The sequence below is a fragment of the Mesocricetus auratus genome, unplaced genomic scaffold (assembly GCF_017639785.1).
Source record: "Mesocricetus auratus isolate SY011 unplaced genomic scaffold, BCM_Maur_2.0 Super-Scaffold_100022, whole genome shotgun sequence".
Classification (NCBI taxonomy): Eukaryota; Metazoa; Chordata; class Mammalia; order Rodentia; family Cricetidae; genus Mesocricetus; species Mesocricetus auratus.
Window position 1 is genome coordinate 27,157,776 of NW_024429203.1, and position 23,114 is coordinate 27,180,889.

Genomic DNA, 23,114 nt, shown 5'->3' on the forward strand with positions numbered 1-23,114 from the left:
GACCATCCCAGAGCTGTTAATTGGATATCGATGAACCCCAATCCTCTTATAACCCAACTCCTTACCCAACTCTTGATATGCAAAGCAACAAAGAGAATGTTCACTTCCTGTTTGAAACACACAACTTAATCCAACCATGTTTTGAGAGGTAAGCCTTAGCCATACTACTTTAAATAAATAAATAAAACAAAAACACCTTTCCCCACCAACTGAATTACTGAAGAATAAATAGATGGTACAGAAAGGGTTGCATTTCAATAGAACTAGCTTTATTTATTATTTATTTTCAAACAAAAGGAATGGCCTATAAGCAAGTGCAGATATGGACTGAGGGGGTGGGCGTGGCCTGAAGCTTACAGAGGAGTTGCTGCTGTGTCATAATGCAAACAGCAGGTTAGAAGAAACAGACAGTGATGTCTTGTCTGCTTGAGGAGTCTGGAGATGGAAAGTTAACTGGAAAAAATTTTTTTTCTTTAGAAAAGGTGTTCTGCTGAGTTATCAGCAGGGAAGAGACACTAAAGTGACTTCTGGAGAACTAGGCAGCTGTGCAGCTTGAAAACTGGCATCAACTCACAGTCTTCTCATTTTCCCCATTTTCTATAATTTTCCTCTTCTTCTCGTCTGTCTTTTTCTTGAAGATGTTATTTCGGTAAAACTGAAGCTCTTTGATGCTTTCGCTAATATCATCGAGTGCCCTACAAGCAAACACACCACACTGAAAAAAAAATGCCCCAAACACTAGAGATGAAAATCGTGACTTCTTATAACAACCTCGGAACCGGTTAGTGTGAATGCCACGGCTGGTACGGACAGAAGAGGAACACGCGGTGGCACTAAGTCACGAGTGCCAGTGTTCGCTGTATTTTACACTTTACATGGAGGAGATTAAAAAAACCCCACAGTTTCAGATGACTACGGTGTGCTTGGAGTGAAGGGGATCTCAGGGTCATCTGACTTTACAGAGAAGCTAGGTTAACCACTTCCTTTATGAGGCTCTGTCCAAGCTTACTAATTTAATATGTATATGAATTCCTAAGAAGAACCTGTACTACACATATAATATTTCTGCAATGTAACAAACCACATTCATGGAATACTTACCAGCAGCACGAGAACCAGACAGAGCCTGGGAAACACTGTGCAATACTTCAGGGATGTCCCTGAACAGATTAGACCTAGGTACTCACCGCAGCTCATGATTCAGTCATCCTAATGGATGCCAATTATCAGATCAAAGGGTACCTAACCATGAAGGAGGCTCTGCCTCCCCTCTGTGGTAACGTGTGCTATGATCACTGGCAGCCTGCATTTAACTAACAGCCTCTCTTATCCAACATGCTGTTTCTCAGCTGTTGAAGCCTGAGAAATCAGGGAACCAAGATTATTAAAATGGTATGCAAGTAAATCAATACACTGTGGTGGGCTAAGGGCCTCTTCTAGAGAACTCACTGTACAACCATCAGTGCTGGAGTTTTAAGTCAGTCATTTCCATGACAAAGGCAATAATCCACTTTCTTCCTAAATCACATAGGTATGGTAGAGGATTCAAACTCAAAAATATAGCCTCCAACCCCTACTGGCAAGTAAAGAGCTACTGGCAAGTGATGGCTGCTGGGGTGGGGGACCATTGTTCTTCATGGCAGGGGTCACCCACAGTCTGATGGATGGCCCCACATCCATGCAGGCAGCACTACCTAGACTCTGTGGGTTATACAAAAAAGAAAAGGAAGACGGGAGTGGTGGCGTGCACTGCTAATCCTAGCTCTCGGGAGGCTGAGGCAAGCAGACCTCTGTGAGTTTGAGGTCAGCCTAGTCTAAACAGCAAACTCCTGGACAGCCAGAGCTATACAGAGAGATCTTGCCTCAACACCAAACACACACACACACACACACACCTCAAAATCATAAAGGTAGGAGGGAGACATTTCAAGGAGGAGGGAAGTGGGGGATGATAACGGGAAAGGCGGGAGTTACAGGTAGATATGATCGAGATACACTGTAAATATGTCTAATACTCTCAAAAATAAATTTGAAATATTATTTGGAAACATATATACACAACACACACACATACATACATATCCCCTCTGGTTAAATGACAACACATGGTCACATTTCTTCACACACATGTGTGTAAGCATGTGTAGGTCAGAGGTCATCCAAGGATGTCTGGTGCAACATCTCGCCTAGCATTCTGACATGGATTCTGGGGGGTTGAACCTAGGTCTTCGTGCTTCTGATGGTGAGGTAGGTGCTTTACCAAGTGAAGTATCTCCTCAGCCCCAACAATGCATAATCTCCTATCACAATATTGAAATCGAAAGCAGACCAGAAATCTTAAAGTACTTTTAGAACCCACTATGTGGCAAAACCAGGTCCAATCTTGGCTTAAGTTTACATACAGTTATGACTTATGCCATCTTGTGTGAATAGCCACATTTCTTTGTAGACATATCTCTCTACTGTATTACGGAGGCCGGTTTTCTTCAAATCTACTTAGAAACATAATGATGAACAATGTGGGTAACTATCAGTTTCTTAAATTGAAAGAAAAGGAGCTGGTGAGATGAGCCAGCCAGTAAAGACACCTCTGCCAAGCCTAATATAATAACCTAAGTTCAACTCCCAGGCCCAATTCTTAAAAGTTGCCTCTGTATCGTCACACATACATGCAGGCACATGTGCACGTATGTGTGTGTGCACACGCAAATAATGTAATAAGATCAATAAATCTGAAAAAGACTAAACTCCAAAAAATTCCAAACCTCCATTGTTTCTGATAAAGTCTCTTAGACCTGAATTAATACACTATCATTTTGGGATGCCCCCTGTGAACACAATAGAAGGCCATTCTAGCTCAGGTCTTTCTGTGATGCCTCTAACTGAACACTACAGAATATCAATGAGTAAATCAGTATTCAGTGTTATCAACTAAGTAAATCAGCAAACCAAATGCTTCCCTTGGCCTATCCTTACCAGTCAGCTTTTTTTTTTCTAAATGGATCCAAAATTTAAAAGAAACAGTGTGTGCCTGCAGCTGCAAGCACTGATACACACCAAAAAGCCAAAGTATCCAGGTAGGACAACTGGCTGACACAAGAGTTTACAATGTCCTGACTTCAGATGGCCACATACCTGCATCCTCTGTGAGAAGAGAGCTAACAGTGCTAGTTCCTACCAAGATCACAAATTGCTTCATCTTCTAAATCAAGTTTTAAGACTAATAAACTATATAACTCAAAACAATAAAAACAAACAAGCAAAAAGCCCAAAGATAGAACCCCATTGAGAACTGAACCTAGTAGCCGAGCCAGAATCCTTGGGACTTGTTGTCGGAAAGCTGTCTTTCCATGACTTTATTTTACCCAATAAAGAATAGAAAAGAGAGGTTAATATTTAAGAAGTCAGGTTGGAGTTAAGTGTATGCCAGTCTTCGGAAGGTCCCGATCTTACCTGTGAGAAGCAGCCTTCTTCGGTGCAAATTCATAATCCTCTGGATACCAGCGTCTATACACAGTAAAAAGTATAAACTCTCAAAGGAAGCTGACTCAAGCACACAAAGCAATCATCTTCAAGTCATCTATCTACGGCTTTTGTCTGTTTGGGACAGGGTCTCAGGTAGCCCAGGCTGCCTTCCTGATCCTCCTGCCTCCATCTCCAGAGAACTATGATAACAGGCATCTCACCTAGTGTGAGGTGCTGGGAAGTGAACCCAGGCTTCTTACAGACTAAGCAAGGCTCAAAAACTGAGCTACAACCCCCAATTTCTTCAAGGCATTAGTAGTTAACACTGGAAAAGGCTTTTCTGTTCTTTAAACAAGTCTGTCAATGTAGCAGATTCCAAAGTCTCTAACATCCACCCAGCCCTCACCACACTTTTAATTTAATATATAGAAGACCACACATCCTCCTCTTCCATCCTCAAATGCAACCCTAGTAGTCTCTCCTCCTCTTTTGAACAGGTCCACCATCCACCTAAGGTGCTTCAACTAGAAATGTTAACCCTTTCTCCCACTTCTCTTTCCTCACTCCCTCATCCAAGCATCTGGCATCATGCCTGCTTATCCTGGCAAATGTTTTATCCCTTCTAAGTACCCAATGGTCATCTCCCTCACTCGGTTTTTCAGTCGATACATGTCTCTTTTCCTACTACCACTTCACTTGCCACCTTCTAAACAGAACACGATTTTTTCTCATCCTTCCATTAACACTGTCTCAAAGGAACTGCATCCCTCATTGGATGAAATCAAGCATCTTAAGCAGGTACGCAAGCTCTTTATGGTCCAGCCTTGGTCTCATCTTTATCAGTCTCAAGCTTTGCATCTCAGCATTAACAAATAGTCTGTAAGTTTTTTTTAACACAATTTTTATTTTATTTAAGACAGGGTCTCATGTAGTCCAAGCTGTCTTCCTGATCCTCCTGCCTCCATCCTCCCAAGGGCTAGAATTACAGGTGTGCACTACTACATCCTGGGTATGCCATGCTGGGGACTCCAAGCCAGGACTTCCTGCGTGTTAGGCAAACATTCCAACTGTACTACATCCCAGCAACCCCGTGCCTATTTTGTCTTCACTCTCAATTCCTCAGCCTCCTCCTATCTCTGCTTGCATTCGGGAATGCTCTCTCCTCATTCAAGCCTCTTTCAATCTCACTGAAAAGGCTGTGTGAAGGATAAAGCTCTCCAACTCCCCCTTTCTCCTCCAGCATGCTGAGCTCTTCCTGGCCCCCACGTATTCTTCATCACAAGTCACCAGGCAGTTTATTTTTAGGGTGTTTTTCACACCTCTGTCAACCCACTAGACTTAGCTACTCAAGAGCTTTTCATCTCCATGTTCCTTCCCAGTGGGTAGGCCAATGCATACGCTCTCTGGTTTAATGAAAGCCGTGTGGAAGACTTCTGACATTTCTCCCACGCTTCATCACTCAGAATAAATAAGGACCCCGTACAAATGAGAATGGGACAAGGAAGACACACACCTACTCAGCACCCTCAATTCTATTCAATTATTTCCTACAAATTCTCCAGTAAAACATGCTACATGAGGCAATATAATGGATCCTAAATATAGCCCTTACCTGCATAGTTCTTTAACAGTGCTCACATCAATTATCCTATAATGAAGATGTTTCATGAACTGGGGCATGTATTTGTCAAGAAACTTCTTATCTGCATGAACTGAATTCCCTAGAAAGACACGAAGCATACCGCGTCTGCGTGTTTCTAACAGTGTACAGCATGACACAAACATTCATAGAGCATATTTGAAATGGAAGTTATTTTTTTCCAAACAGTTCCTAAAAGCTGATGAATCCATCAAATCTGAGTACTTCAAATTAGGTTACAAATATGGATTTCCCAGAAAGTCATCAGTCTAGCTCACAACAAACTCATAAGCGGCCTCTCGTGGGCAGAATGACCGGCTAGCATTCCATGCACTTAAAGAGTTTAAATCTGCTACTTTTCAAGTTTAAACCAGATGTGCAAACTTGTTCCCAGTGTCACAAAATCCACAATACTAACACTAAAAATTTAACTGAATCATATAACAGATAAATCTTTATTTTACATTCCAGTATTTTTGACAAATAATATCCATATCCATGTTTCCATACAATAATTTATATTATAAACACTGAATTTTAAATGAGACCTTTAAAATAGACATCAGCCACATTGGCTAAGAAAAAAATCATTTATACAATATATACTCTTATATATAATGCCAAAACTTTTCTTTGTATTTAAAGAAATACATACACAAATGCAAACACCCCCCACAGAACATTACCTTCCCTCTGACAATGTTAACCCTTTAAAAAAATCCTAGAGCAATAGGCCTGGTCTCTTAAAGTCAGTGTCACAGGGGTGGGGCAGGGGTGGGGGGAAAACAGGTGAATGACTTTAGACTAACCAACTAGAGACAAAATAACCAAAATATATATATATGAGCAGTGACTAAATCTGGGTTCAGAAACAGACACTTTAGGGTGCTTCAAATGTGGGCTGGGCACCATGGATATTCGTAAGTGGCAGTAATGACTTCCAATGCAACAGTAACACTGTGCTACATAAGAAAACATCTTTACTCTTAGGAGCTGCTTGTGGGGGACTTTAGGAAGTATCACAAAGCCTGCCATTTACTTTCAAATGTTCAAAAGCATCAAGAAAAATATAGGGAAAAAGCAATGTGACAAAGGCTAACAATGACCAAATCCAACTTTTCTGTGCATATGGAATTTTTCCATAATAAAAATATGGGGCGGGGGGGGGGGGGAGTTGCTGAGTCCGTCTATGTTTCCCAGATCTCAGATCAAGTTCCAAGCCATTTCACGGATACACAAAAGTGAAACGTGTATTCCGAACCAGGGTGGGTGGAAGGCAAGGACGGCCTCAGCTGGTCTGTCTGGAACTCTGGGACTCTCTGGTTCCTTGAGCCACTACTACAGAAGACTATCTACAAGGTAGACATGGGATTGGATTTTACCTGCAAGTGGACAGAGCCCCGGAGGAGTCTGCTGTCGTACAAAGGACAGAAATTCATACTCTGCCTGCTGCAATGTAATTGTACTCTCCTTCACTGCCTTGGTAAGACCAGACTGCAAGAGAGAATCCCCAGCCCCCACCAGAAACACATCAAGTCAGTTTTCAAAAGTATCCGGAAATGAAACGTCACTTCTAAAATGGGTAAAGATAACCACAGCTGGACCAGTTTGGGGGGAAAGGGGGCTCAAGTTTGAACGGAACCTGCCATCTTTACACCAATTTTGTTTCTTAAAGAACCCAAACCAAATTAAGTTATGCTCCTGGTTGTCAGTGACCCTTCCACACAGTCAGAAAAGATGGCGCTCAGAGTCCAAGGCTAGAAGCTCTGGGAAGAGGCAGCTACCACCAGGAGAGCAGCAGTCCCCTTTCTCTGTGGGTCGAGGTCTAACCTCATCCATAAGACTGACTTGAGTAACACTTGAAATTCCACAATGCGTTCGCGACAGACTGAATGTAGAAGAGAGAAAAAGAGGACATTCAGGAGAAGGTGATCTCGAGAGGTCCCAAGGATGCAAAGTGCCCAAGCAAGCAGCTGCCCAGGCTGGCTAAGCCATCTTCCTCTAACCCTTCTCTAACACCATCCACCAAGGGCACAGCATTCAGATGTGGGAGCAACAAGCTTGTGACTGGTCCCCAAAGCAGCAATCCTGTCATTTGGTAATGTTACCTTCCCATGATGCTCCTTGCACCAATCTGACATGCTGTCCAGCAACTCATCCGGCTGTTTGATAATCAGGTTGGGACCCTGTGGGTGGGAAAAGCCATTAGTCATGAGAAAATCAACAGAAGCTGGGGACAGTGGAGTACACCCTTAATCACTGCACCTGGGAGGCTGAGACAGAAACAGATCTCCTTGACTTTGAGGCCAGCCGGGTCTGCGTGGCAAGTTCTAAGCCAGGCAGAGCTATGTAAGAACCAACAGAAACAACCCTACTTTCAAGTTGTATTTATTTTTATGGGTGTATTAGGGAGAGGGACATATATGCCCAAGCATGTGAGGCCAGAGGACAGCCTTGGATGTTGTTCCTTGGGAGCCATCCGCCGAGGGACCTAGGGGTTGCCAATTAGGCTAGCTAGCAAGCCCTCAAAGAGTCACTTGTTTCCAACTCCCTGCAACCGGGAGTACAGATGCACAGCACCACGCTGGCTTTTTACACAGGGGTAAAGATCTAACGCAGGGTGCTGTTTACACAATGAGTACTTTACTGACTAAGCAGTTACCCCAATGACATCCTTTCATTTTAAAATACGCATTGATATTTGCATACAAAACATGAAGAAAACAAACACTTTGGAGAGGACAGGACTGAGGAAGAGGATCAAATAAACAACAGATTGCCATATATGTACTGTGAATAAAGTTATATTCTGTAGTTTTAGTTTTACATTTAAAAAGCTAATGTTTTTAAAGAGAAGTAATATCTGGAGAAAAGAAATGGCCCTCAAATTCTCAGTTCCGTGTATGAATTTCTTTAAATTAAGAACACCTTTAAAGATCTAGTTCTAGGTGTGAATACGCTTGTGTGCCTGTGTTAGCGAGTGCTGGTGTCCTTGGAGGCCAAACAGCACAGTGCCCCGGAGCTGGAGGTGCATGCAGCTCTGAGCTGCCCAACATGGGTGCTGGGAACTGAACTCAGGTCCTCTGTAAGAGCAATACAGTTCTTTAACTGCCGTCTCTCTGGCCCTTCAATTTCATCTGTATGCACACACATGCACTTGTGCATACACACACTCGTGACACGGCACACGTGTGGAGGTCAAAGAACAACTTGCGGAAGTCAGTTCTTTCCTTCTACCAGCTGGGTTCTGAGATCAAATTCAGGTCATCATTCTTGGCCGCAAACGCCTTGACCCACTGAGCCAGCTTGCCAGCCCTCCAGTCCAGCCAATAGAATCTGTCAGGGAAGCTGGCAGGGACAGCTAAGCTAATAATCGCTTTGGTTTATCCTCAAAAGGCAAAGGTTATGAAAAAGTCCAACTTTCCTCATAGGTCCTAACAGAATGCAAGAAACTACAAGCAACTTATCTGAACTCTCTGCAGAAGACTGTCTGCTACTTAAAGCAAGGATTACCACTGGGAAGGAGGTAAAAACAGATTTCAATCACTGAAAGGAGTTCAAGTTTAATCAGCACCTTTTTGAAAAATTTTATTACGTTTTTATTTGTATGCAAGAATGTTAAGTGGAACACATTCATGAGTGTGTGTGTGTATATGCGTGCGTGCGTGCGTGCGTGTGTGTGTGTGTGTGTGTGTGTGTGTGTCAGAGAACAAGCTCCTCTCCTTCTAACAAGTGGTTCTTAAGGACTGAACTCAGGTTGCTAAGACTGGCAGCAAGCCGGGGTCCCACTGAGCCCCTATAGTTTAAACTCAACAGCTAGTCTAGAACTGTACGGCTTGCTGTCTAAAACTGAATTATAGCCAAATACAAAGACAGATGTTGACAATCTCGGTGGAGAAATTTAAAAAAAAAAGCTTAAAAAAAACTGAAGAACAGAAAGGACATACTATAAATCTACTGACCTCTTCTAGACTGTCCCTTGGCAAACTAAGACATCTAAATTAAGTTTGCAAAACAGGATGCTTCTAGCAGAAAACAAACAAACAGACAAACAAACACATCCCTCAGACCCTTCCATGAGAATAGAACATACTTTCCACACAAGTGGCATCCCTTAATTGTTTTCTTTAACACCATCATCCTCATATGACTTAAGCCTTCAAACAAACTCCCCATTCATGAGCAACTATATGAACACACACCCGAAGTTCCTCTGGGCACATATCAACCAACTGAACCATTAATTCGTGCTTTGGGTCTCAAAGAAAAATACTTCTTTGGCCAAGACTAAGCAGAGCTGGTAAAATAAAGATACTTGACTGTTTATTGCCAGTAAGTTCCACATCAGAAAAATAAGCTAGCAAACCTAAAGTTTGGTGCTTGGTTTATTTATTTACAGGTTTTAAAGAAGTTGTTATAAGAAATAATCTCTGGTTCTCTTCCAGATGATACATCTGATGCCATCACAAGACAGGGACTCATCTCTAAGTGTCCTTTGCTGTTCCTTTTTGTTTTAAAATTCTTTTGTTACTATCATCGTTGTTTTGAGACAGAGTCTCAGTGTGTAGCCTTGGCTGACCTGGCACTCACTCTGTAGACCAGCCTGACCTCAAACTCACAGAGATCTGTCTGTTTCTGCCTTCCAAAGTACCAAGATTAAAGGTTTGTAACATCATGCCCCGCTAAAAAATGCTTTATTTCCTTTGCCTGCCCAGGGAATAAAAAGAAGTCCTAACTGTAGGCTTAGGAGATGTCTACAGTTCCAGTATCCATCCAGTCTATCCTCAGAGAACCTGATATCAACAAGACTCCCTTCTCCACAGCGTCCCTACTCTCTATGGGTTTACTGTTTTATTTGTTGTTTAATTTTATTCCAAGTGTACATATGTGGGGGTACCTATGAAGGCCAGAAGAAGGCCATCGAGTCCTTTAGAGCTGGAGTTATGGGTGCTTGTGAGACACCTGACAAAGGAAGGTACTGTGACACAAATTCTTCATGGTTGAGTAGCACATGCTTTAACCGCTGAGCCATCTCTCCACCCCCACAATGTAGCCTTGGCTGGCCTGGAACTAGCCATACAGACCAGGCTGGTATCAATCTCACAGAGGTCCACCTGCCACTGCCTCTCAGGTGTTGGGATTAAAGGTGTGAGCCACTATGCCTGGCCTGTTTTGTTTTCTAATGACTTCAAATATTGAGGACACCATCAAGATCAGGGATTTCATCTATGGATTAGAGATACCACAAGCTTTTAAACTGCTTCCTGAGTGGCTAAAATACAAATGCCAACAGGTGTGTTTTACTTGTTTTGCTGAATGTTTCAGTTAAAAGCAGAATGGTCAAAGTTTTTTATCATAGCTGATAACATCACTAAGAGAACACTCTAGCAGTGCACCAATAGACAGGCTAGGACCCTAACACAGGAAGCACACACCTAGCTGAAAAGGCAATCAACTCTTTGGAACAATGGGTATTGTCTGTGAGGATTCAACCAATTCAGACCTAATGTCATCTGGTGGAAAGGAACGTATATGGGTTTTTTTTCCTTACCATGCCCAGTGTAAAAACTACTTACACACACAGACACTGCATCAGGTATTCTAGAGGAAGAATGACAACGGGCAATCTAGAGGCAATTCAAAGTGCTCACTAGGTAAAGGATGTAGGCACAGGAGATTCTGGCCCCTGTAGAGGAATCTTGGAACCTATATCCTATGGAGTGGTGAGGGGATGAACATATACGGAATTAAAGTCAATGTTAGGACATTAAGATGGAAAACTCTGGCAGAGATCACCAAACCTGATAGGACCACAGCTGTTTGGACTACTGCTTAGAGCACTTGACACTGCCTGGGTTTAGAGAGTAGTTTAACCAGCTTTCCCAACACCTAACCAAGTCCCCCAAATTTCTGTAACGTGATGTGTTCAGGTACAAAATGAGCAACATTAACAGAATCAACCTTATCATCATAAGAACCAACCTGTAAAGCCTTCAGGATTGTTTACCTCCCGGAAAAAAGTCAGCTTGGTTTCTATAAATTCCAACTGAAAAATTAATCTGGTTATCCACCTTATAATTGGTTCTACCTCAATGTTGGCTCTAGTACCAACTCTAACATGTCCTAGCATATTATGGCAGACCTTAAGTTACATGGACCTCAATCCACTAAATTTTCAATTAGAGTGGAAGAAGTCATCTTTAGATTCCCAATGCCCTTTAAGCGGTATGAATGTATTTACATGGCATCACCTACTTCAGCCAAAATGTTAAGATCAGAGTCAGTTATCAGACAGGCCATCTCGATAATCTGATCCTTCTCAATGTCCAATCCTGTCATCTGCAAAATAAAAAAATATATATACATACATAAGCATATTAACACATGAAACCATCTTTAGTAAACCTCTTCTGCCAAAGTCTATTTAATAGATTCCTTTGTGCATACTCGGCTTACATTCTAGGATCAGTAATGATGTTTCCTGGGTAGTACTCGGGGTAGTAAGTTCTCAGCGCTCCCTCAGTGACTGCTACAGACACTTACTGTAGGCTAGCTACTGTCAAACTGTGTGTCCTGGGGACCCACACAAAGTAAGCAAGAAGAACACAAACACTTCATTACAGAAAAGTGAGTTCACCGACATTACCTATCACAAGTTTATAAAGGTTTCCTATTTGCTCCAACATCTGATCTTTATCATAATCTAGCATAAAAAGTTAACAACTAAACTCTTTTCGTAAGCAAATAACTGGGGCTCGAGGGAGGCCTAGGTATGAATGCCTTAAAACTAAAAAGGGTTCGGTTCCCAGTGCACTTTGAGTAACTTGAATCTTCAACTGGGGCCTCAATTTTCTCTTTTATGGAATGAGGGGTAAGGCTGAGTCATCTCCTGAGTCCCAACTAGCTTAAGCAACCTAGTCTTATAAGGCTAGGAGATGGGGGCGCGGGGGGGGCGCTCAGAGTCGCTGTCCCCACCCCCACCCTTGATCCTGAGCCCAGAGACACCAGAGCGTTAGGCAAGCTCACATCTGGGTGGAGGTCCAGGCTAAGGAGAGGGAAGACACATGGATGGCTCCACCCAGATGGAAAGAAACCCCACAGTCCAACACAGTCCCAGAACCACGCAGAACTCCTGGCTCGGGCTCCCGGGGCCGTGCTCACCTGCCGCACCTGACACCCGGACCCCCGCCACCTCCCAGAACAGGTGGGTCCTTCGGTCCCATGCTCGCCTCCCCGCACCCCCAGCCGGACTCTCTCACCTCCAGGTCCACCCAGACCATCCGCTGAGCCATGCTCTCCCCTGCCGCCATGGCTGCGCCACTTTCGCTGACACCTCGCGCCCCGAACTGCCCGTGCCTGCCACCCACGCCCCGCAACAGCCTGGAGCCCAGGGATACGCCTAGCATCACCCGGCACGAGCCGCCACGGCCCCAGCCCAGCCGGCCCAGCGCGCGCAGGCGCCACAGTCGCTAAACGTCGCAAACCCACGGGGAGGTGCCGGGAGAAAACTACAAACCCCGACATGCCCCGCGCCGACGCTCCCTCCACAGCCTCGCTTGGCTGTCGAAAGGGCTGGTGGGAGTGGGAGTCCTTGGTCCAGCCGCCAGCTCCCCTCCCCCGCCACGTGTTTTCGGATGTTACGAGACTTGCTTGTATTTCATTGCTAAAGTTTGTCTGTTTCCAGGAGGTATCACTCCTGAGTTTTTGTTTGTTCTGAGCCGTGGAGTTGAAAAGGTTTGACTTCAAAAAAGAATCTAATTATGTTTAAGAATTTTTTAAATGTATCTTTCCCTTATTGCTACCCCCTTCTTTTTTTTTTTTTACCTGCCCCTCCCTTCCACGTATTGAGCGTATTTCTTATTTACTTGGAATCCGAGAATGACGTGTTATTTTGAGCTACAAGGCCAAACCCGCCATCATCGTTTAGAAGTCCTTACATGGGCTCTTGTCTGAAAGATGACTTCGCACATATCAGGTGTTCCATAAATGTTACTTTCACGTCATTGGCAGAAACTTCGTCTCATATTCCAGGTTGCCGGAACGTGTAGGCTGTGTTTCGGTTGTTATAGATCCTATACTACTCTACCTTTAAAAGTTCTCAAAGTTAAATCACGCCCTTGAATAATTTTTGCAACCTACTAAAGCGAACTGAAATAGCTCTGCCTGTCTGTCGTCCACTCTGATTTTGTCGTCCATTCTGGTTTTGATCAAAGGGTCCTTAATCTCCCACAATAGCTACGGTTTTCATCACCTCTGCTGGAAGGGGTCTCTGTCGGGATCGCTTACATTTTAGCTTAGTAGCAAACAACACTGTAAAGGGCAGTTTTGTCACAAACATGCTCAGTCTTGAATCACAGACTCTTGTGTCTTTTTCTGAAAGCTGCGCTGCCAGTAATTACAGAGCTTGTGGTTGGTGGCATAGTAATTCCTACCTGGTGAGCTGGTTTTGTGAGACAAACATTGTTGCCTAATCAGAGCTTTAGGGATGCTGCAACCTCCTAGTGGATTTCAGCTACTCAGCCTATCAAGCTCGGCCAGAGAATCGGGAAGATCTTGGAAACGTGTGGTATTACATGTACAATTTTACCGCAAAATAGATACGTATAACAGTGTTGCCTACTGAATCATACTGTTTTTAGTTTGTAATCATTTGTGGCCCTATTCATAGAAAGGAGAACTCTACTGGCTTATAGAAACTTTCATTGTTGTTGTTCTTGTTGAGACTGCAGAACTCTAGGTAGCCTGGAACTCTACCCCCCATGTAGCACGAATAAAAAGAACACAGAGGCAGATATTGGGGTTCAAGCTGAAGATCAGAATAGCAAAGCAGCCAACCAGTAGCTCTTACCTCTACCAAGGCTGAAATGGAGATCCTGTCTTCCCTGTGACTGGAAACTGAATCTCACTTGAAACCCTTTGCTTCTTTCTCATATACCTCTCTAGTGCTGGGATTAAAGGTGTGAGCTCTGTTACACTGTCATGTAGCTCAGGGTGGTTTTAGACTCACAGAGATCCATCTGCCTCTGTCTCCTGAGTCCTGGGATTAAAAGTGTGTGCCACCACTGCCTGGCTTCTATGGCTAGCTAGTGTGGCTAGCTTTGCATTCTAGTCCCCAGGCAAGCTTTTATTAAATCATAATATATCACCACACTCCCAAGTGCTGGGACTAAAGATGTCCATAACCATGCCTGGCCATATAGAAACTTATATCAGCTGGGCTTATTATCGCTCTAAAGTACTATTCCTTTACATTTTGAAGAATACCTTCTGTTTTTCACATCTTTAGGCTGGGGAGATGGCTCAAAGGTTAAATAGAGTACTTGCTGCTGTTGCAGAGGATATAACCCTAGCTCCATGGGATGTGTTTTCCTCTTCAGGCCTTTATGTGCACCAGTAAAAACATACCACACACACACACACACACACACTCACTCACTCACTCTCACACGGGGAGAGCACAAATAAAATAGATCTTTTTTTTTTTAATTACATCTTTGGTGATGGTATGTAACAGCTTATATCCTAAAAAGCCATGTCCACATTTTTTTGAACAAAAATGGTTAAAATTACAGCTATGTAAATAGGCCATAGGAAACCATCTCAAAAATAAACAGAAATGATGTGGGGCTTTTTGGAAACTTGTGTTTATTCAGCTATAGTAATATGATCCTGATACAATGCTAAGTACAGATTTAGTGTTGTTACCATAAATAAAACACTCATTTCCCCTAAATTCTAAAGAAATTGTAAAACAGAAAATGATAAAGGAAAGTGGATTTGGATTTATACAGTTTGGCCAAACTAAGGAGAGTGGGTAGGTGTGCTAATGGCCATTTTTAGAATCTGTAGCAAGCCATGTGACAAAGGCTACAATATTGTGAAGTGTGAGACAGATCCTTTTCTAGGGGAAAGGAGACATGGCCCATAAGTTGCATGCACTATCCCTGTTTTGCTACAGCAACAGTTGGGGTTCTGTCTGTTTTATCTTTGTTTGAAACAGGGTCTCACTCATTATATAGTCTACGCTGGTCTCAAACGTATGGCAGTCTTTCTGCCTCCCATGTTCATGGACTACAGTTATGAGGTAACATATTTGGCTCCAGAAATTTTTTTAATTCGTATCTCCCCTACATCAATTATTAAAAATAAAATAAGCTGAGCACACCTTTTATACAATGGCCAGTGTTTTTTTTTTTATTAAATCTGAAGTGTATTTTATATCAGTTCAGTTTAACAAACACATACCACGTACTTAGCACATATAGAACACTGGACTACGAAGTTGTTAGAATTTGGATCTGCAAGTCTGTCAAAGGCCGGAGTGTTAAAGGCTTGGTCCAGCATTGTGTTGAGAGCTTATGTAAACTTTCAAAGGTGGGACCTCATGATAGGTCATTAGAAGCATGGCCTAGAAGGGAATAGTGAGACCTCCCTCCTTCCTTCTGCTGTTTCATCCCTGCCATGAGTGGGAGCTTGGTTCCACTGCATGCTTCGTGCTAACATACATCACCCTACCACTGGCTCAAAAGCAGCGACTCCACCAAACCATGGATTTAAACCTCTAAAACAGTGTGCCGAAGCAAACCATTCTTTTTCCTCAGTTGATTATCTCAGGTACTTTGTTACTCTAAAGGAAAGCCAACACAAATGACAAGTTAGTTGATGTTCATGATACCAGAAACAAGAAGTACTCAGCATATTAAAGTAGGGGTCTGTGTGTTTGTTTGTTTGGAGGGTTTGGGGGACTTGTAAGGGGCAGGGTATGTCAGCTCACAGTTCACTAATATAGCCTTTCAAGCAGTGAGGTCCTGCCATCAGGAGCCTGAGGAAGATGCTCAAGTTGCATCCACACTCAGGAAGCAGAGACTGGTGAGTCTAAGGTAGTTTTAATTTCTAAAGTTAGAGTCCTTTATTTTTGATTTGGAGCTGTTTCCTTCATAGGTAAGGAAGTGACTCCTTTCCCTTCTGTAAAATGTGCTAGTAGCAAATAATGGAACAAATGGGAAAAAGCCTTTGTCCTTGTCACCAGGAGCTAGCTCACCCTCTTGTTTCTCAGACAAAGAAATGTTAGCAACATTTGAGAATATTATACTTACTGTTTTCCCAAAAGAAAGTATAATGTACACTGATGTCAAAATAAAGCAATAAGGCTTATAAAGATGTTTTAATTATTCAAATCTGAAGGTCATTCTTTACACAAAAATTTCGTCCAAATAATGACAACTCAGTGTTTATGCTGTTTAGCACAAAAAAAAAAAAAAAAACGAGCAAGTGCAATGAGAGAAGAAATGAAAACAAAGAAACACTGGAATGCCACTCAACTAACAAACTGATTACTTGCTGGAGAATGGCAAGCGCAGGTTACAGGAGGCAAGAGTGGGGTGATTATTTCTCAACATATAGTTTTTGGTTTTGAACCATGCAAGTACATTCTTTGTTCTAAGAGATTAAAAACTTTAAAAAGAACATAGCTAGTCATATTTAAAATGGAATATCAATATATCAAAATCAGAATTAACAAAAATATTACAATGATTTAATTTTGCATTTCATTTGTTGGGACCCAAACTATAATAGTTACATAAGTAGTTAAATCCCTGCCACCTTTTCTATTATCATTTAGAGAGAAAAATATTGAAAATTACAAGATCAAACAACCTCAATTTTTTATTTTGTTGTTGTTGTTAGTGTTTGTATATATGGTATGTGGGGAAGGGTGCAAACGTATGCGCCATAGCCTCTGGAAGTTGGAGGACAAGTTTCCGGAGTCGATTCTCTCTCCCTTCCACCTTATTTGGAGACACAGTCTCTCTTACTGTTTCTGCCTTCCTATATATATATTCCAGGCAAGCTGACCTTTGATCTGTCAGGAAACTCTCCTGCTTCTGCCTCCCATTTCACTGAAGGAATGCTGGGATTACAGATGCATGCCACTACAACCAGCTTTTTTTGTTTTGGTGTGTGTGGGGGAGGAGGGGTCGAGGCAGATTTTTTTCTGTGTAGCCCTGGCTGTCTTGGTACTCACTCTGTAGAGCTGGCTGAGCTCAAACTCAAATCCGCCTGCCTCTGCCTCTCTCTGCTTCTCTCTCTCTCTGCCTCTGTCTCCCGAGTGCTGGGATTAAAGGTGTGTGCCTGCAACACATCCAGCTTTTTTATATGGATTCTAGAGAACTGAACTCAGTACATTAGGCTTATGAAACAAGTGCTTTACCCACTGAACTATCTTTCTGGCCCACAATTTTTACAAAAGTAAAACAGGAGTGATGGCTCTCACTTGTAATCTCAACTCTTGGGAAATGGAGGCAGGAGAATCATGAGTTCAAGGCCACCGGTGGCCATGTAGGGAGTTCTAGGCCAGCCTGGATTATATGAGACCCTATCTCAAAAAGGAAAACAAGTTTCAAATATCAAGCCATAATATCAAAATCATCTACTATTATGGGATTATTTTTAACACTGTGTGGAGATGTGTTGCTGTGATTGTTTTAATAAAGAGCTTAATGGCCAATAGTTGGGCAGGAGAGATAAGTAGGATCCTCAGGGAGAGAGAGAAAGAAAAGGAGGAATGTAGGTGCTAGGATTATGCCATATAGACACCAGGGAGACAACAGGAGACCAAGAACAAGTCAGAGGTACAGAATGAAAAAGAGGTAACCAAACCACATGGCAGGACATAGATTAATAAAATGGGTTAATTTAAGTTATAAGAACTAGTTAGGAACAAGCCTAAACTATAGGTCAAGCTTTCATAATTAATACTAAGTCTCTGTGTCATTATTGGGGAGCTAGCTGGCAGGACTGAGGAAGACTCATTACAAACTACATCTCCTCTTATGCTGTTACACTTAATTAAAGTAAGCATGGAAGCAAAGAACCTGGTTTCTGGAATTAAACTGATTAGCTATGAATTGGGCTCCACTCACTATTTAATCTTTGAGAAGGTTTGAATTTTGTCTTCTATAAAACCAAGAAAAGTGGCTTAGTAACAATAAATGCTAGTTTCTAAAAAAGGAATTCACATTTACAAATTAATATAACAACACTCAGTCAAGCAGTGGTGGCACATATCTTTAATCCCAGCACTTGGGAGGCAGAGGCAGGCGGATCTCTGTGAGTTCAAGGCCAGCTAGGTCTACAGAGTGAGTTCCAGGACAGGCTCCAAAGCTACACAGAGAACCCCTGTCTTGAAAATCAAAAACAAAACAAAATACAACAAAAAACAACATATATGTGTGTGTATACACACACACACCAACACTCAAGCTAAATAAGAATGCATTTATATGCTGTATTTTGGTGTTTTGTTGTATGTATATATTGTAGGATGAAATAACAGGGATAACTAGCAAATCTATTGCCTTCATCTCAAATACTTATTTCTTTGTAATGAAACACTTTTAAAATACACATTAATAATAATAATACTCATCACACTAAGCAAGAGATCAGTAAGAATTATTCCTCTAATTGAAACTTGTTGTCCTGTGATGATTAGGGTCTGGGGTTTTCATTTTTAAGATGCATTTTTACATTTATGAATGTGTGTGCCAAATGTGTGCGAGTACTCATAGAGGCCAGAAGAGGTTGTCAAATCCCCAGGCACTGTAGTTACAGATGGTTGTGGGCTGCCTAATATAGGTGTTGAGAGCCAAACTCCAGTCCTCTGGAAGGGTAGCACATACCTTTTAACAACCAAGTCATTTCTCTAGCCCTCTGCTTAGTTTTATCAACTTGACACAATCTAGAACGACCTCAGAAGGAAATCTCATTGAAGGATTGCCTGTCTAGATCACAATAGGCCATGGACATCTTTTTGGTAAATTATCTTGATTACATTAAGTGAGAAGTCCTGCTCAGTGTAGGTGACACCATTCCCTAGGCAAGAAATTCTGGTCGGTGTAAGAGCAGAGAAATGCTTAATTCATGGTTCCCTGCTCTTAACTGGGGATATAACATGACTGCTTCAAGTTCCCGCTGCCGTTGACTTCCTTACAAAGATGAACTTTAACCTGGAATTGTAAGCTAAAATAAAACCTTTCTCCTTGAAGTTACTTCTAAGTATCTTATCACAGCAATGGGGAACAAAATTACAACAGCAAGCAGTATCTCCCCTTTCCCTGTCAATACCCTACCGTTAATACCCACTCTCCACTTTTATGGGTTCAAATTTTTGAGACTATGTAAACTATCTGTAGCACTTGAAAACCAAGTCTAAGAGATACAGAATGACAGCGCTGGAGGTAGCCTGTGTGCTAGTGGTGGGAGAGAGACAACAAGAAGTGGGAAAGCTGCCCAGCAGTATTTGTTTGCTTTTTCCAGAGTCTCTCTGTGTAACCCTAGCTATCCTGGAACTCACTCTGTAGATTAGGCTGGCCTCAAACTCACAGAAATCTACCTGCCTCTGCCTCCTGAGTGCTGGGATTAAAGGGGCGCACCACCACAACCTGTCTCCAGTATTTTCTCAATAGGGTATGGAAGAGAGATTTGATGGTACCATGGGTAGCTTTGTGCTGTCAGCTTAGCTAAGATAGAATGATGGTTTCCAGAAGGTTCCTCCTATATTTAGAGTTGGTTTTGAATAGTAAAGAATTGGGGCTTTTGTTCCTAACTCTGGGAGAAAGTCTAAATTCTTGGAATTTCTTAAGTTGTAGCAGTATCTTCATTATCTTCAAATGGTGAACCATGAAAATTTATGCTACAGGGGTGACCCAAGGTGGGACCTTCAGGATAGGACCAGGTCAGCATGCAAAGGCCAACCATGTGATCAAAGGGTTGGGGCTTTGAACTGCACAGTAGTCTGAACCTTATGAGAAAGAAGCAAGACTGGGTTCGATCACATAGCCAAAATCTCAATTATGATGACTACTCAATGGAACTTCAATACAACCTGGAAAATGTACAAACTTTCTTAGTGTGTATGTTTCAGTGTGTTTGTGCCATGAGATCTGTGTGGAAGTCGGGAGAACTCTCTGGTCAAATATTCTCTCCTGGAGAATGAGACTGCTTGCCAGGCTTTCTCAGCACGTGTGTTTTCTGCTGAGCCATCTTGCCTGCACTCCCATAAAATTTCTGAACGGACAATAAAGCTCAGACATGTTTCCTGGCTGACCATGATGCTTTGCTTTGCTAGGAAGGTGATCTAACCTAAGGCAAGGGGTGAAAACATGGAAGTTTCGCTTCTAAGAACTTCCCTGCTCTTTTCCTATGCATCATCTCCTTTGGGACTGCTTTGTCATTTTTATCTTTTTTCTATAGTAAAACTGTATCGTTCTATATGGCTCTTTCCTGAATTGAGTCTTTGTAGTAAACTATCAACGCTTAAGGTATAATGAAACCCCTGAACTCTGTAGTCAATTGGTCAGATCTGAGTGGCTTGGGAGTTTCTGGCTCCTGTCTGAATTGAGGGTGGCCTCAAGAAGCCTGAGTCTTTACCAGAACTTCGGCTCAATGCTAGGAAGTTACTCTTCAATGAAGTTACAGTATCAACGCTGTTGACCAAACAGAAATGTTTATGATGAGAACAGGAGATATAAACTGGCCAGGTAGGATAGGGACCCCAAAGCAGCAGTTCTCAGAATGCCCTTGCTGAGGTCAATACCAGAAAAGAAATGTGGTTCCTGTTTCCCCTAAATGAGCACCTGTGCCTGAAGGCCAGAATGTAAATGAAACCAGGATAAGGCATCTAGATGGCTCACCTAGTTGCTGTCATAGTCCTTTAAAAAGTACCCACACTAACAGCTTTGTACTCTTACTTCCTGGGACACCTTCTGCTATCCAGGAGCTCTGCATTCTTTCCCTGACTAAAGCTCCCCCCTCTCAATCTGTAATAAACTTGTAAAACTTACCCCCTTTGACCTCTGAGTTTCATCTTTTGAATTCCTGAGACAAGAACCTGAAAGCTACTGGTTCAGGGCAGCTCGGGTGGCTGCTGAGTTTCTGGGACTCTAGTTCTTTGAGTCATTCTCAAAAATTAGTTCTGTCATCAACAAGATGTAGTTAAGATGTCTAATGTTACCTACAGGCTCTAGTGTTTGGACACTCATCTCTAGCTAGTGGCACTGTTGGGACTAGGAACCTTTAGGTGGTCTAGCTGAAGGAATTATGCTACGAGGGAGCCAGGGGTCCTTGGAAATTCCTTCTTGGCCCTATGCTATGGTCATGAAGTAAACAAGCAGCTGTCACATTCCTGCTGCTATGGACCCATTCTACCATGCCTTCTACTCTGTAACAGACGAGCAAAAAGATAAACTGCCTGATGGGCTATGCCTTCTATTGTGATAGATGAAAATTACCCTAGAAATATACATCAAAATAAAATTTCTTCCTCTATTTCTGTCAGGTATTTTGTCACAGCTGAAAAAAAAGGGTTAACTAAAAGAAAAGTAGCGGACTCTTAGCATCTGGAAGACACTGAAAGATAATAGGCATTGTGGCATTTCATACATTGCTTACTGATTGGCTTAGCTCAACATGGGCACACAGTTGTAGATTTTCTAGTTCCTATCACATGGGGCACAGAACTGTGCAGCTCTATAGCTAAGAACTAGACAATGAAACCTCAATTTAGCTTTTTAGCCTTTTCTAGTGTCTTCCTGTTCAGTTTAGCTCTTCAGTTGTCCTTCTCAACCAAGTCTGACTGACCCATGGTGACTTCAGACCCAACATCAGATGTTGGCCAGCATATTAGTACATCAGCAATCAAAACTGTGTAAATTTGCATTCATGGAATAAATTCCTCCTTCTATCACTCAGCTCTGCTATGCTAATTTTAATGTCACAGATACAGACCATCCATTGACTTAAAAAAAAAAAACAAAAAAAAACCTGAGAAATAAATAGGAATGCTATGGCTGAACAGCTTCCCCAACCCTGCTGTACACTCTTGAGATTTTAGAGTACACCCTACACACTAAAGTATATTAATTCTCTTTAAAAGACAGGTTCCTAGGTTATAGTAATGGAGCTTTCAACTTTTGTCTATATTGAATCCTAAAGCTCTCTTGCCCTGACTGTTTACAAAGTACAGATATTTAGTTTATTGGTTCACAGGGTAAAACTAAAAGGAAAGTCACTGATCTTCCAAGGCTTGCTCCCCAAAAGGCATTAAACCAAGATTACTATGATCACCTGTGGATCAACATGACTTAGTCCAAACTAGATAAATTGCAATAAAATAATAAATCTCCAAGTAGATACCTAGAAATATCAGGCATATTAGAAATAAAACTGCTTAAGCATACAGTTTATTTAAAAAAACAAAACTTTAACCTATGCCAAGTGGGGACACAGCCTGGACACTTGGAGTATCTGGGCATAGAAAGCAAAGGAACTAATAATGTTCACAGTGCTGTATACCATAATCTATGTTGATAGAAGAAGTCTAGCCATGCATCAAGGCAAATCTACAGAAGATGCTGTAAGATGGACAATCTTTACCAACCAAAATGTGAACAGACAAGACTTAAAGTACACTGCTAAGTTACTAGGTACCCCTGATGTCAGTGATGCCAAATAAAGAGACACATTCTCTTTTTATGTATTTAATATAGTAAAAAACAGTATAAATGCTGTGGTATAAAGAGGATCCATCTTTCATAATAAATTCTTAAAAATGATTTGCAGTGAACAAACAACAGGATCTTGAAACATGGAAGCTTTGTTAAACAAAATCTCAAAATTATAATCCTTCCAGTGAAACATTTTGCCATTTTATCTATGTGTTAACATCGTTGTTCCTCTAAAAAGAATTTTCATCAACACTGTCTTTTTATGTAAAAATACACATGTAGATATTTAACTTCCTGAGTGACTAGTCATACATCAAATATAATTTAATGAAAGAATTTTAAAGTTCTTCGAATGAACTAGTATAGATTTATAATGTATGTTTGTGATAAAATTCAAGAGCATACCACAGAATTTGTACTTAAATTCTGAGTTAGAAAATATGATTCATTCCCAAACAAATTACCTGTTTAAAGAAACTGTTAATAAAATGGATTACTGAGAG

The 23,114-nt window shown here is 41.8% G+C and overlaps 1 protein-coding gene across 2 annotated transcripts; it reads right to left on the reverse strand.

Moving 5' to 3' along the window:
* Nucleotides 1-247: 247 nt before the first annotated feature.
* Nucleotides 248-13,346, reverse strand: Rexo2 (RNA exonuclease 2). Of its 2 annotated transcripts, none has more exons than XM_040730003.1 (7): nt 13,042-13,346; nt 11,360-11,443; nt 7,213-7,290; nt 6,487-6,598; nt 5,078-5,186; nt 3,454-3,507; nt 248-695 (listed from the first exon to the last, which is right to left on the reverse strand). In XM_040730003.1, exons 1-7 carry the CDS (start codon nt 13,072-13,074, stop codon nt 566-568), a joined length of 600 nt encoding a protein of 199 aa, XP_040585937.1. In that variant the 5' UTR covers nt 13,075-13,346; the 3' UTR covers nt 248-565. The 2 variants fall into 2 exon arrangements, with proteins under 2 accessions (XP_040585937.1, XP_005069545.1); XM_005069488.4 differs by lacking the exon at nt 13,042-13,346 and adding an exon at nt 12,364-12,581.
* Nucleotides 13,347-23,114: the final 9,768 nt, after the last annotated feature.

Bases quoted from the DNA above. Each gene is read 5' to 3' on its own strand.
- Rexo2 (XM_005069488.4), bottom strand. From the start codon at position 12,510: ATGCTAGGCGTATCCCTGGGCTCCAGGCTGTTGCGGGGCGTGGGTGGC. The intron at 5,187-6,486 runs GTAAAATCCAAT...GTGTCTTTCTAG, and splicing joins GGGGCTCTGTCCACTTGCAG to GGAATTCAGTTCATGCAGAT. The intron at 696-3,453 runs GTAAGATCGGGA...GTTTGCTTGTAG, and splicing joins AAGAAGGCTGCTTCTCACAG to GGCACTCGATGATATTAGCG.